General features: G+C 35.1%; 1 protein-coding gene across 7 annotated transcripts in view; it reads left to right on the top strand.

The window, feature by feature from the left end:
* The first annotated feature begins 169 nt into the window (after positions 1–169).
* Positions 170–15,556, top strand: part of sky (GTPase-activating protein skywalker) — a 121,178-nt gene continuing 105,791 nt past the window's right edge. For all 7 annotated transcript variants that reach the window (XM_065347165.1, XM_065347167.1, XM_065347168.1 and 4 more), the window contains exons 1-2: positions 170–319; positions 629–1,058. In XM_065347165.1, coding sequence (XP_065203237.1) covers positions 728–1,058 — 331 coding nt within the window. In that variant the 5' untranslated portion in view covers positions 170–319; positions 629–727. The remainder of the gene's footprint in view (positions 320–628; positions 1,059–15,556) is intronic.

Genomic DNA, 15,556 nt, shown 5'->3' with positions numbered 1-15,556 from the left:
TCAATTTTCATATTTTCATTTCATTTCATTTTTCAAAAAAAAAAAAAAACTAAAAAATTTGAAACGCAATATTTCGAAATTTCGATTTCTTTAGAAGCATTGCTGTATCACGAAGTCACTTGTGACGTAGTATTTCTATTGTTCCTTGTCCGAGCCTTTTTCATTCCGTGAAATTGAAGAAAAGTTTAGTCAGTTCTTTTGCGAATTTTGAGAAGGATCGTAAGTTGTCAGTTTCGCTGTTAGTGACCGATTTATTTGTATTTCGTTTTGCGGGTAATTTAAATTTGAAAATTTAAATCGAACAATAACTAATTCGAATGTAAGTACATCGAGAATACTCAATTAATAAATTTTAATTACTCTAAAAACTGTATTCGAGTATCGAAAACCGTAAGTGTTTATTATGCAATAACAATTGTCTGAAGTTCTTGTGTGCCGGAATAAATAATTTAATCTAAACGTATTACAACTTGTTTGTTTTTTTGATAATTTTTTTTCTAAAAATTCAGATTACACCGATATTCGAACGGTTACCTAATAAAATTATCAAATTGTTAACCATTTACGTGAAATTTCAACCAGTTTACTAATCTATTACTGTGTGTTTTTTTTTAAATTTTTGTTGCAGGAAAAAAACATTATGCATTTTATGTTTCGAGACAAAACGTAAATCTCGCGTGTAAAGTTGTTGTGTAAAAGACAGTAATTATTTTATGCGTGAAAAACGATGGCGATTATGATGGAGAATGTCGCTGGACAAGCAACCGCTGATAACTACGATGTGTTTCCACCTCACGTTGACATTTCTTCCATAACCATACCGCCGGAAAGTCCCAGCGGTAAGAAAGCTCCGTTGAAAACCATCAACGAAATAAGCGCAGCAATTCAAGCTGGCCGAAAACAAGAAGTGAAAAAAATGCTCAGAGAGAATTCTTGGCCGATAAATAACACCATTCGGTCCCACTTATGGCCCATGCTTTGCCAGCAACACGCCCAAGATAAACAAATGCAAGAAGGATTTTACTGGGATTTGGTGACCCAACTTTTCGGAACTACAGGTATGTGTGATTCTTCTTTTTTGTTTTTCATTTCGTCGGTAATTAATCGAGCGAAAAATTCCGTACTGTTCGATGCTGTTGAATGTAGGTACGAGTGTTCATCGGTTTTAAATATTTGTTATCGAAGAAGCCTTACGTTGTATGTAAACAACTTATCAGTACTTGGCTTCGAATACGTTTTCATAACAATACTCTATCATTACTCGAGTACGTTCTTCAATAATATTTTAATCGTATTTTACTCCGTGTATTGATTAATCTCCTCTCGCGAGTATTGACCGATTTCGTATATTATTCTATTTCGCTACGAAAAAGTAGCCCCAAAAGTACAATTTTCATCTAAAAATATCCCATTTTGTAAGCGAGAAAAATATAAATTTAGTATAACGAAGTATAAAGAACAGATAACAGATTCTAGCGTAATAAATTTTCTACAATTTTTTTCATCTCAAGCGTATTTTTTTTTTTTTTTTAGCTGAGAATAAAATTATCCGAAGAAATGTCGCGAGATTAATTTAAATAAACAAAAGATAATTTCTACGAGGAAAAATGTAGGTAGGTATTCGGTAGTCGTTTCTCGTGTCTTCCTATTTCCGAATTATTACTTTTCTTTTGTTTTTTGTCCTCTTTTACCATCCTTACGAATAATTTAATATTCTAATCGGCTCGTCTGGTCTGGAACTTTTCAAACGAAAGCAAAAAAAAGGTAGCGAGACAAAAAAATACTGTCGCTACTTTTTTTTTTTATTCGGTATTCTCAAAGGTATCGCTTATTCGTGTAACATCGAAAAATATAAGTCAACGTCGTGTTTTGGGAATTATATTTTTTACGCGTTTTAAAAAATATTAAATTTATCGTTTAAACAATCCATTTGAATAATTTCCCTCGTATTATTCCCCTAAGGTTATGGAAAAATAAAGAAAATTAGATTACAATAGGAGAAAAAAAAGCGTAAAATAACGTCTTATAAATTGGATCCCATTGCGATTGCGAATCAACGACGACGACGCCACCATACATCGATTTTGCAATTTTTATGATAGCTCGACTGATAAACTTTATCGAGTTCAATTTTGGTAAAAGGAAATTTAACTTTGCCTTCTCTTCGCTTACTTACCATTGTGAACATTTGGCGAAAAAAACCTTTGGGATTTTGCTCGAAAATTTCATCATCTTTCTCCTTTCAAATTGCCTTGAAAAAAAAACCTGCTTCGGAAATCGGAGGAATTTACGCAGATCTGTCGTTTTGTTTTTCATTTTCGTTTTATATCGTATAATTTAATCTACGGGGTTACAACGAAAATCGGTCTTTTAAATTTTTTCCATCTTGTTTATTGCCTCACTAAAGTCAAAATAGGGGTTCTCAAAAACATACTTGTTTGTAAGTTTGAAAAGTTTGGCTTGTAGTGGAATAAATTTCGGCGAAAATTCCTTTACGATGAGTCATCTTGGGAATAAACTAAAGTATCTCGCGAGCTATATGCCAAATTAATGTGAGAAATTTTCCTGATAAGAAATTTAATTCGGACAGGTAAAATCCGAGGTATGAATTTATGTAGCTACTTAGTCGAAATAAGAGTGAAATTGTTTTAAATTTTTGAATCGTGAGTCACGAAATGGAATGTGTACTTACCAAAAATCTATTTATTTAACCCTCCAACTCCTCCTCTCACTCCTCTTCCTCCTATTCGTCAAAATGCATTTACTTATGTTCTTTTTCTTCTGCGAACATTTTAATCAATTTAATGTGTATTTTCATGACATGAAATTCCAAGGGAAATAAAACTATATTTTTTAAAGGTTGATTTAATTTTTTGTAAAGTGAGTTGAAGAGAAAATAAAATATCAAAATTGCGGGAAAATGGTTCGAATTATTTTGTTATTATTTGAAACAGGCTGATTATAGTTTATTTTCGAATTGCATCATCTTGCTGCATAGAATGGCCACCTGTACGATCGCATGATTTTGATGCATCGAATTCTTTAGTTCCTGTTCCAGTTAGTTTTTCCCCTCTCTTGTATCGCTCTGAACTCGTTTTCTTTGGTAATTATCTTATTTTTCGATAGGTTTGATATTTCGAAATTTTATTTATAGTCTTCTCAAAAGTTTTTTTTTCAAATTTTTAATAAAAATTACTTCTGTTGCAGTTGCATTTCTGTCTCTGATTATATTATATTTTGGACCGAAATTGCATCATTTTTGTAAGATTTCAGAATTTTTGGGTGTTTTGTATATGTATTGTTAAACTTTTTGTTCGCCATTTTAACCCAATTTTTGCTCCATTTTAATTTTTTTTAGTTCATGTTCGATTTAGAATTTATTATTTTGAAACTTTTTCGATCAATTGGAAATTTTGCTTCGTTTTCATATCGTTTATATTATTGATTTTGAGATTATTTATAGATCGTTCTAAAAACCTTTAATTTTTCTATAGTTTTTTCAAATTTCAAAATTTATTGATTTCTGACTTGACGATGTCCAGAATCGAGAGTAATTCGACGTGTGAACTTGGGAAAATTTCATGGTAGAGGTTCAGGTTGAAAATCTAATTGCAATTTTTGCAACAAAAAAAATTTAATCTGTTTTATACACTCTTTGGAAGTGGGAAAGTTGCTTAAAATGTTTTTTTAAATTTCCAAATCAAAGTTCAAATGAGCTTCATCTGATTTTTTTTGAATTTTTTTTAGGTAGACGCATACTTACGTAGAATTGAACATTAAAATCGAAAAATGAATTCGGAATCGACGCCTTTTAAAAACTTAACAGAACATCGTGCTTACAATTTTTTCAATTTATGAGGTTTAGGAGTTTAGTATCAAAAGGATGAATCGAAATTTGATAAATTATTAGCACCTCTAAAAACCCATCAAACCATACGTGTCACGAATTTTTCATTTTTTTTTTAAATTTGAGGAAAGCTGATCAAATTTATGGGGGGGGGGGGGGAGGTTGGCATTCTCTTTCAAGGCAGCAAGGTTCTGGAATAAAACATATTTAGGTATGTAAAGATGTATCGTTCATTCTAAATTTGTTCTAAATTTCCAAGTCAAACCTCCACGATTTTGCATGCTTGAAAAAACAAGCTTTTGCAAAAAGAAAAAGTTCAACTTTGATTTTTGAAAATATTGAGACCACCCTTCCTCAACACTTGGTTTAAGGATCAGTGGTGAAATTATATTGTAATTTTCTAATCAATCCATCCATCAAAATGAGCCCAGAAAATTTGACCTGAATGGGAATATTTAACAAGAGAACTTCACAAGGAAAAGCATGATTTGAAATCTTGATAACCGAAATTTCAGCTGCGCAAATTCATTTTTCGATTTCGGCGAAATTTTGAAAATTCAAAATTTATCACTTTTGGTGCTTTATGCTTCTTTAAAAAAATAATAATAATAATAATGATTACCCATTCATTAAAAATGCCTGAACTAAATTTCACCATTTTTGGACATTCTGGTTCTGGAGCTTCCAGCGTGATTATCGATTTCTTTAAAAGGTATGAAAATTGATTTGGGCAGCAAAGAATCGAATTGTGGTTTAGTCCCGACTTCAAAGTTGAGCCTACTTCTTGGCTGACACGTCCATTGCGTAGTTTTTGACCAGCTTATTGGTAAGGAAAATATTTCAAAAACCCCAAAATTCTCTTTTCGTGGGGAATTTTTTTTAATTTGAACAAATACCTGTATCTTGTCTGAAATCAACCTCCGGAATCGAGAATTTTACCATTTCGAGGAATTCTGGAGCCTCCAGCGCAATTTTTGATTTTACCAGAATTTTAAAATGTCTCCAGAAGGTGTGGATATTCATTTGGACTACTAGAGAAATGACAAAATTTGGTTCAAAGGAGTTTTTATTAGTTTCAGGACTAATTTTCATCATTTTTACTGAATACAAATTTTTTTAAAAAGCATAAATCACCAATAATGGCGAATTTTGGGTTTTCAAAAATTCCCCAATAATCTATAAAAATGAATTTGGAATGCAGAAATTTCGATTTTAAGGGTTTCAGATCACATTCTTTTCAAAAATCACAGTCTCGTTCGGATCTGAGGCGGACATCTCGAGACGTTCCCTTGTAAGTGTAGAATGACCTGGTTCTGTTTTTGAAAATATTTTTTTTGATGATCAAAAAATGACTCATGATTTTAGACTCCTAGTTTGGATTTTTTTTTGGATGCCAAAAAAACTCGATTTAATCCTCGTCCATTTTTTTTCAAATTTGCGGATTAATGGTTCATTTGACCTTTTGATAATGAGTTATTCCTCTTGATTTCCCTCTTTGGATTACCTCCTGAACGTCAAAGATCTGGAAAATGATCGATTTAATTTGTAAAATAATCTTTTGAGTTTTCAATTAGTTCTCCGATGATTTTTCCAGGCCCTGGAATCGTCCAAAATGTTCAATGGTTTTAGTTGATAAAAGGGTTACAAAATTTTGTTGGCTCCCTTGAAATCTGTCATTGGTGCGGTACAAAGGGTGGTCAGTTATTCATGTTTCGAGACTAATCAACAGAAAGTAGAATTTTCCTGGCCATATTTCATCAAAGGTTTGAAAATTTCCACCCCCCCCCCCCCCTCCGGAAGCCCCTTATTTTATTTACTTATATACATAAGTAGTAAGTGCATATCTTCGATGCTTGTTTGAGACCCTTAGTCTGAACAACTGGTCCCTACAGAATATTGAATGATTAATCCATAACTCATATTCGTCATTAGTTATCACTTATTTTTACAAAATCAATCGAACAAGTGGTTCTCAAAATTCTCCATTTGGTTCGTATTGCCTACGTCGAAATTTTTTTAATTTTGAGTAAATTGCATTGATCATACGAGCTGTCAAAACTTCCGGATCTACGATGACTAAATATTTGAAACCGCGTAGCTAATACGAGAATGTGTATTTGACTATTTGTACGTGAAAAACCTCTTCAGTCTTCAACGTGCTGTTATTAACTTATTATCGTCATCCCCGAGCGAGCGACGATAGGTATACGATGATTCATTTTTATACATGTAGAAGAGAATCAAGCACACACGAGGTAAATAAAAGGTAAAGGTAGAGGTACAAAAACAACAACGTGCGTATGACGTAAGAATTCTCGTCGATTGTAACACACAGTATGGTAATCGAGTGAATACCTTTCGAAGACGAGCAGGGGGATAAAAATACCGTTGTATTTGGTACGGTTTTAGTATACATACGAGCCAGAGTATCAACACCTTGAATGCCGATGATCTTTTGATGAATCGTAACGATTTGCATAGAAAGCGGTCCAAAGTCAAAGAATAATTCGTAGAAATACGTATTAGCAGTGGATGACAGCGCGAGAGCACCTGCTAAGAGCATTATGTTGAAGAGCGAAGGCGGAAACAATGGTACTGGTGATGCTGATGCTGTGATTATACAACGAGAGAACTATTTAACCTATCTGATGGTCAAGTGAGAGAAAAAATCGAACCGGTTGCGGTTTCTTACTTTACCATTCTCTATCGCTCAACAGGCGATAAAAATTGGCGCGTTTGGATGTTTGTTTTGTTTATGAATGGAGTCGAGAAAAAAACACATGTAACGAGATGCATCTTGCGGTCTTGCTATTCGAATCTTTGTATATCGATGAGATGCGCTCGACTGGCGCGCCCGTTATCGAAAAGATTAAAAGCTGGTTCGAACTAGTTACGTTTTGTACAAATTATTGTACGTAAATATTGGTACCAGTTTGAGAGTATGTATTTTTAAAAGATTCGTCGTCTTTACTGTGCAGCTATACTGTAAATTGGCAATATTTGGTGCAAACTGCAGAATGCATGGAATTGGAATGTGTATTATTTTGAAGGCAGGAGTGTGAATTTTTTCCATAGATGTGGTGAAGTTGAGGATTTGGATACCTAACTCTCAGTTGATGATCTCGATGGATAATTTTTTGAAATTCTCATAAGGTTTTCAATTTTGAAAAAATTCAAAATGTCTGAGTAACATTTTTTTTGTAAGATGGGGCAGGGGTGAATATCAATTTGACAGGTTCGTCCCGAAATTTCCAAATTTGATCCCCAGCTTCAATTTTCTCCAATTACAAAAGTTGCATAATCGTCGCCTCGTTACTCGTCCGCATACGCAAATTTACCTGTCATCTGCTCCTCCCCCCCTCTTTCTTCTCATCTCCGAGTGATTTCCGCGACATTCTTGGCACTGAGACAAGATCGCGAAAAATTTTAATTCGATGACACGCGTCTCGGCGTTTTTGGCGGTTTGCGAAATGCATTTTTGAAAATTTCCAAATCTCGGACGTGTTACCTATTTACGTACTTACGTCTTTGGTCGCCTATACACATAATTAGTTCCAAGAATAGGTAAACACCTTTGTGTTTTTTTGCCACTTTTTCGTATAAAAATTCGTATTCTATGCCAAAAATTTACGCGAGAGGCTCGATAATTATGTTCTATTGGTGTCGGTCGCATCGATGCAAGATGAACGACTTTTTACTCAAATGTGTTGTAATTCCTCTCGTATACCTACTCTCGTATGTCCGAAAAATGACTGGAAAAAATCAGCAGTCAACCAGTTCGAAGTACATATTAATTCCTATGTAATGTAGGTTAGTTCCTTTACTTACCAGTCTCAACGAATTAATATTCGAGCTGTGTCATGTAAATTGGCGACACCAAACCAAACGTGAAAAATAAACTAATCAGCTTAATCTATTTGTGAAGTAAAAAAAAAAAAACACTAAAACGTCGTATTCTACGCATTCTTTAAAAAAAAAAAAGCGTAGAATATTCGTCCTTACGACAGCGTATTTCGGCGTCACGAACCCGTTATATTGGATGTTTTTCGATTGAAACCCGACTCCTGGAAAAAAATTTTCCGATAATCAGCGTCGTATTTCTCGCCAGTTGGTGATTTTCCTCGTCTGGTTCGATTTTACAGTTAAATTGACTAAATTCCACGACAAGGATTTCCTCCCTCGGTGTGCGAACTGTCTGGTGGGTACGATTACAATAATACGCATAGGTCGTCGCAGGACGTACATTCTGTAGCCGAAAACTGATACATTATATCCGGTTTGGAGGATTGTATGTATACACTATACATACGATTGAAATGAGGTTTTCTCGCTATTGGTATTGTGGTTGAATTTTCAAAACCTGAGTCGTTGAATGATGCGAATGTTATCTGGAGTTTTTTGAAACTGGTTTCATTTGTTTTATGATGATTCTCCCTCCTTGTCTATTAATTTTTTCGATTTGGGCTGTTGGTAACTGGTTGCGACTGCTTGGTTTATAGTTTTTGAAAGCCTTCAAACTGATTCAAAATGCTCTGAATACATATTAATCTTATACAAGGCTTCGTTCTGTCATTGTGAACTCCTAATCCAACTTCAATGATGAATTATTCATCAGAACCAGTTTTAGAGGCTCTGAACACTTATTCCATGAAAATATCTTTTTCGCAAACTAAGTCATTTTACAATTTTTGCTGTCGAAGCGAATCATTAGTAACTGGTTAAAATTTTTTGAAACGGTTGCAATTAAATAAACATACGTTTCATCAGAACCGGTTCAATGTGATTTCAATTTTTATCATCAAATCGTTAGTAACTAGTTTTCGTTTTTCGAACTGATTCTAATGATCTACGTTTTACCAGAACCGGTTTAGAGGTGCTATAAAATGCTCATCTTATGAAAATATACACTTTCGCACTCTTAATTCTTCCATATCTTTTGTTGTCAGATCATGATAACTGGTTTCAAATTCTTAAACCGGTTCTCATGATATGCTTTTCAACAGAACCAATTTTAGGTGCTTTTAACTCTCACCCAATAAAATTATGTCTTTTATACGGCCCCAATTCTTCCACATTTATTGTTGTCCGACCATGGTAACCGAATTCAAATTCTGGAACGAGTTCCAATGATGCAGCCTTCAGAATTGGTTCAAGATGCTCTGAATACCTACGTGTTGAACGAAAATTTATGTATTTTGCACAGCCTAGATTCTTTCACAACTTTTGCTTCCAAATCATCGACAATGACAACTGGTTTCAAGTTCTTGAACCAGTTCCCAAGATGAATCATGTTTAATCAGAATCAGAACCGGTTCTTGATGCTCTGAAAACTCTTTAAAAATGAGAATAGTGCTATTTGGCAGTCTTGACTATGCTGCAATATTTCTTGTCGAATTATTGGTATCTTGCTGTATTGTTCAGAACCGGTTACAATATTGTACCTTCCATCAGAACTGGTTCAAAGCGTTCTTTATGGTGTCATTTTCGCAGCCTTACCTGTTCCTCATTTTTTTTTCTATCAAATAGCAACATGGTCTGAATCTTTGAACTGGTTTCCATGATGTACATTTCATCTGAACAGGTTCTAGATGCTCTGAAAACTCATGCAATCAAAATGTGTCTTTTTTGCACCCTCAATTGTGCTACAGTATTTTTTGTCAATTTTATTTATTTATAATTATAGATATGCCTTCCTGGCTCGCCTTACTGGTTTCTCAATTTCTCGACCAAATTATTGGTAAATGGATTTGTACTCTTGAACCAGTTTCAATTATGTGCATTTTGCCTGAACCGGTTCTGTATGATCTAAAAACTCATACAATCAAAATGCAATTTTTTCAACGTTAACTTTGTTTCAATATTTTTTGTCGGATAATTGACAACCGGTTGTAAAATTTTGAATTAGTTCAAGGTGCTCTAGAAATCTTGTCATCTAATTTGAAAATGCGAATACTCGTCTCGCAGGTTTTATTGTGTCGGGTTGGTAACTGGTTTATAACATTGGAAGCGGTTCAAAGAATTTGTATTTCATCAGAACCAGTTTAAGGTTTTCCTAATTTCCACTCTTTAGAAATTTTTACTTTTTACATCAGGTTTTTATTGTGCAACAATTTCTCATCAGATCATTCTGGTTTCAACTCTTGAACTAGTTTCAGTGATGAATGTTTCATTAAAACCAGTTCAAAATACCAAAAGTGACTCAAATAACAAAAATATTCCCTGAATAATTTTTCTGTAAAATATTCGCCATGTGTTTGTTATGCTCTTTTTGCAGTCTTTGTCGTGCTATTTTTGTTTCAGATGTATTAGTAACCGGTTTCGAACTCTTGAACCGGTTTCAATAATGTTTTTTAAAAATTAAAACCAGTTTGTAACTCTGTAAATATCCTTTCATCTAATGAAAATGTGTTCTTTTGAAGGTTTTTATTGTGCTAAACTTTTTTTTGAAGTGAATTGTAACTGGTTTGGTGCAGTACAACCGGTTTCAATTGTCCTTGGTTTATCAGAATTTGTTGAAATGACTCCGAATACGAATTTAGTGAAAAGTAACCTTTTTGCAGTCTCAATTGAGCCGCAATATTTTTTGTGAAAATGTTGGTAACCGGTTGTGAATTTTTGAACCGGTTTCATTTATGTATTGTGTAAATGTTGAAACTGTTCCCAAATGCTTTAAATACTTTTTTTCAAACATTGAAATTCTTTCTTGGATATTTTTTGATTTCCAGAGGAATGAACAATGGTTTCGATTTTATCAGAACCGGTTTCAAAAATTCTATCGTTTTACTCTATGCGAACTTTTTTGAAAAGAAAATCAATTTCCGTTTTTTTCTGCATATTGTATTGAAAAAAAAAGGATGAATCATCATCCACGTTGAAGGCATCTTTCTTAATACCTCCCAAAACCTTTGAAACGACCTCCGTATCGTTATCCGATCAAAAATTACCTTCGAATTAGATCGTGTACTTTCTGAAAGACGAACACAATACGAAGCATCTTTCTCGTAGCGGAAAATCCGTCGGGAAATGGTACGGCGCGGCGGGTTTTCCAAGTCTGCACCACTTTCACCGAGTTAATTCTAATTCCACGCGTCAGACAACCCATTGATTTCCCATAAGACAACGACATTGCGAGGCAGACGACGCGCGGTCAATAAAAGAAAACCACCATCGCCATCGTCATCGCCACCGCATCCGTCGTGTGTCGTTTTCGTCGTAATCGAATCTCGAAACAAAAATTTACCCATTTTCCATTTTCATCCCTTTTATGTATGTCTAGGATTGAAGACGCGCGCCTCGAAGTCTGCAGAATTGCCGACTTCTTTCAAACAGATTTTTTCTTTCGAAAACGAGGAAAAAAATATTAAGAAATCTGTGATTGCGTGGTTTGTTCTGTATGCTGTACAGAGATGATGATGATGATGGTTCGTTTGTACACAAGATACGCCGCGTCGCACGCGTATTTATCTCGAGTCGACTATGAATTCTAAATACATCGTTTAAATGACGAAGAGGACGCGGACAGTGCGGTGGTCGCGTACTCGCGACATACCGCGTACGTGACCGGACTTTTTAGTTGGCGATATGATTTTCGCATTCGCTCAGCAGTCGACGACGGAGCGTAGGTTAGTGTTTTTTTTTCACGATGCCCCGAGGAAACATTATTTGGCCGATTCGACTTCGAGAGAAAGATATAGGTACTTGTACAATTTAAGCTTCATTCGTTTGCGACTGATAAAGCGGAAAAGCGTGACGAGCGATGAGTCTGTGGAAACAGAAACAGGAAAAAAATAAACAATAGATGATTTCACCGATACTACACACAATTGTAATAGACGTCCGCAAACTACTGCAGCCGCCAAAGTAACGCTTTCTAACTTCGTCGTCGTTTCTCGACTAGCGGCCGCGGCCCGGTTGTCTCATACTCATACTCAGCCGGCCCAGCCTCTGCAATACTGCGAATCTTGCACGTCTAATTCATATACAAATTTCAATAAGATTATGGTATTGTTCTGTTCGAGTTTATACCACGGTATACGAGAGAAACATGTCTCATGACTCGCCAAAGGATGCAGCTCGTTCATGGAGGAAGCATCGCAGCTCATTTGCATTATAAAAGTACTCGTATAGGTATACACGAATAGGGGAAAAAAGTACACGCTGAGATAGCATTAAATAGCGCGTATACTTAATGAGCCTATCTATGTGCATTTCTTCTATGTAATATGCTGTGAAAGAATATAGCGAATGAGAGATAATTGAAAGTATTTACGTGTATGTTGTATGCTGTGTTACATGAATGTATAAACTACAAAGATTGCACCAAGATTGTCCCTTTGATGGTCAACCAAGCCGAACGAACCCGATGCTCGGTTCATAGCTCGTAAGACGTACTGTACGTAGTGGAAATGTACCAGCTATAATACAAGTGTGTTCGTACTTGGATCATAGGTGGATTCGTTGAATGGTATTCGCCTTACCTACCTATCTGTTTTCCTATCACTCTAATCGGCATCAGTTCACGAAAAAGTAGCTGAAGGGAGAGTGTGAAGAAGAATCTATAATTACTGTGAAATTGGCTTATCAGTGTGTTATCAGGTTCTTGAATATGTTACCTATCTATAGAAAGACCTAACGGTGTATCCTCATTTCATCTCGGTTTCCTTCCTTTTTGGTCCAAAAATTTGCTTAGACTGGGTATCCATTCTCTAGAAAACCAGGAAAAGTTGGGAAATTTCACTCTGCTGGAAAAGGTATGGAAATGTCCAAGAAATTCAAAATTTTCTCTTGAAAATCAGAGAATTTCAAAGTTTTGTTTCTCTAGAGAATTTAATTTGACCTTAATTGTCGAAAAAGTCCTAGTGACTGGTTTTTTCCAAGATTACCAGAAAAGTCCTATTTCTTTCTCAAAAATGACTAGATTTTTGTCTTAATTGACGGAAAGTCGCGTTTTTTGCCATAATTGTCAAAAAGTCTCAATTGTTGCCAAAATTACGGAAATTAAAAAATTCTTGTTATTTTGCCCAAGCATACAAAAAGTAATGATTTTTTGCCTTAGTTGTCTAAAAAGTCCTTTTTTATCCAAAATTGCCAAGAAATTCTGTTTTTGTTAGAATTGTCAAAAAAGTCCTAATTTCTTCTGAAATTGTGAAAAAAGGACCCATATCTTGATGAAAGTGTCTGAAAGAACTCATTTTTCTGTAAAAATTCACAGGAAGTCCTGTTTTTTCAACAAAAAAAAAAGAGTCAAAAAGTCACATTTTTGCTAAAATTGTAAATTTTCTCAATTTTTGCCAAAAATCACTTAGAAATTTCCTTTTTTAGCCTGAACATTCCGAAAGAATCAATTTTTGCCTTAGCTGTCTAAAAAGTCATATTTTTTCAAAATTGCAAAGAATATTCTGTTGTTTGCCAAAATAATCAAAATTGTCAGAAACTGCCATAAAAAATATTTTTTTCCGTTTGCATTGAAGGAGTCAAATTTTTCGGCGAAATTGCTTAAAAAAACGTCTCATTTTTACCAAAATTATCAAAAAATCTTAATTTTTGCCAAAATTGGCAGAAAGTTCAATTTTTTAAAAAAAATTATCAATTTCCTAATTGTCATAAGTCTCACTTTTTGTCAAAATAGTCAATATACCCTTGATATTTTTTGTAAAAATTGGCAGAAAGTCCTCTTTTTCCCCAAAAAATTGTGAAAAAGGTCCTGCTTTTTTGTCAAAGGGTCATTCCATAGTCAATTCGACCAAAAAAAAAATGCGAGTTTGAAAGTCTTATGTCCTTCGATTTTGCTCAATTTTTTTTACCATGTCTACTCGCCCAATAAGTAAGAAATCCGCAATCAGTTTGGTCCCAGCACCCTCAAGTTGCGGGTAGGGGGGGTTCAATTATTTTTACATTGTCTCAAGGTACTCAACTTCAACGGCGCATACCTCCAAGTCCAAAGCTATGATACTTTGATCAAAACTGATTTCACAGTTCGAAAGGGCTGCATTTTGAACTTTTTAAGTATGTAGGTACTTTGAAATTTTCAAAAGTTGAATGTATTTAAAATTCTGAAAAATTTCCATAGATGTACTTTTTGATACTTTTTCGAAATATTTAATTTTCGATATGGGATCTTGCAATGATGAGGGAGCACCCCCTCCCCCAAATTTGGGCAAAACTTTCAAAAAAATGTTTGGGGCATGTGACATATCGAATTGTATGTTTTTGGTGACGCTGAACACGAATATAACGTCAGATTTTTGATTGGACCCCATCCACGGCCCCCATCACCTCCCCAAATGTGGTGAAAGTTCAAAATAATTTTCCATTAGCTTTTTTCATTTTTTCTAGCTCTCTTTTAAAAAGGATACTTTGACTCCATGAAATTCTGGCTTGAATAGAGTTGTCATGCACCCTGCCCTCAGTTTCTCTAAATTTTCTCCTTTTTGATCCAATATTTTGGTAAGAGAAAATTCCCATTCCGGTTTTACTATAAACAAACGACTCTGAAAATCCACCCATTATCTCAATTCGCTGATCGAGCTATTTTTCGACGATTTTCTCGGGTTTTCCCAAAATTAATCGGATCGCTTATTCGACATACTGAGAAATAGGTGCAGTTTATCCCATTGTAGTACGTCGATGACTATGCTGTGGTGTTACGACGCACCATATAGCGTAGAATCACCCGATTTACGTTAAATTTTGACGACTCGACGAGTTTAAATACACGATGACCTATTTACGGCTAATTCGCCGACAGCGCAGGATACACATACGCGTAAAATATGTGCAGTCTACCTGTATTTTACGCAGTTTACGAGCACGCTGGAGTACTACGAGGAGTATACTCGCATGTCTACCTGATACCTGCGCCATTGCCATCGTCGCTACAAGAGACACAATGTGACAATATTACACGCTCGTCGTACCACCAGAGCCTTTTTTTCCTCTCTTCACTCTCCGTATTTTCAACCATATCGTCGTCGCTCTTTATTGACTATAATTTACGTAACTACGATATACATACACTCGTATGCTCGTACGAGTATGTACTACAAGAACGTAAAGTAAACGTGAAAGTGATACGCGTGTGTTTCAATTGCCAGCCAGCAGCATGATGACGCTTGACGCGCGGTAGAGGAAAAAAAGGAGCAAAGGTGCGATAATTGGTCAATGACCCGACCTTGTATATTATCAACGTAATCAACCGACATTGTGTATCTTACCTATTCTCTGTTTTCATCGCATCGTACGCTATAGTGCCATAGTCGAGATACTATTATTTATGCGTGTGTGGCCCAATATGCGAGTATAAACGCGTGTATTCGAAATGTCAACGTCGTTGATGCACTAGCACGTTTTTTTTCCACGACGAATATTATTTGTATGATGAATTTGGTTGCGTGGAAAAAATGAGTTGAAAATGTATTACCAATTTGGGACGTTGGATTGACGAAAGGTGCCTGAGCTGTTTGTTGACTCGCGAGATTCATTCGTGATCTGAAATACGTACCTGGTATTAGGATGATTAGTTGAGTAATTGGATGGAGAGAGAACCCCCCCCCCAAAGTGGTGAAAATGGTTGAAATGAGTCTGGTTTGTTCTTGGTGGATGAGACAGAAGATGAACAATTGATATGCTAGTATCATTCAGTAAAATAGCATTTTAAAATTAGTATCCTCGTATTTGTACCAAAATAATATGTGGAAAATCAAACATTTT

The sequence above is a fragment of the Planococcus citri genome, chromosome 1 (genome assembly GCF_950023065.1).
Source record: "Planococcus citri chromosome 1, ihPlaCitr1.1, whole genome shotgun sequence".
Taxonomy (NCBI): Eukaryota; Metazoa; Arthropoda; class Insecta; order Hemiptera; family Pseudococcidae; genus Planococcus; species Planococcus citri.
The sequence above is the reverse complement of the archived record's forward strand: the minus strand, read 5'-3'. Positions and strand labels throughout refer to the sequence as shown.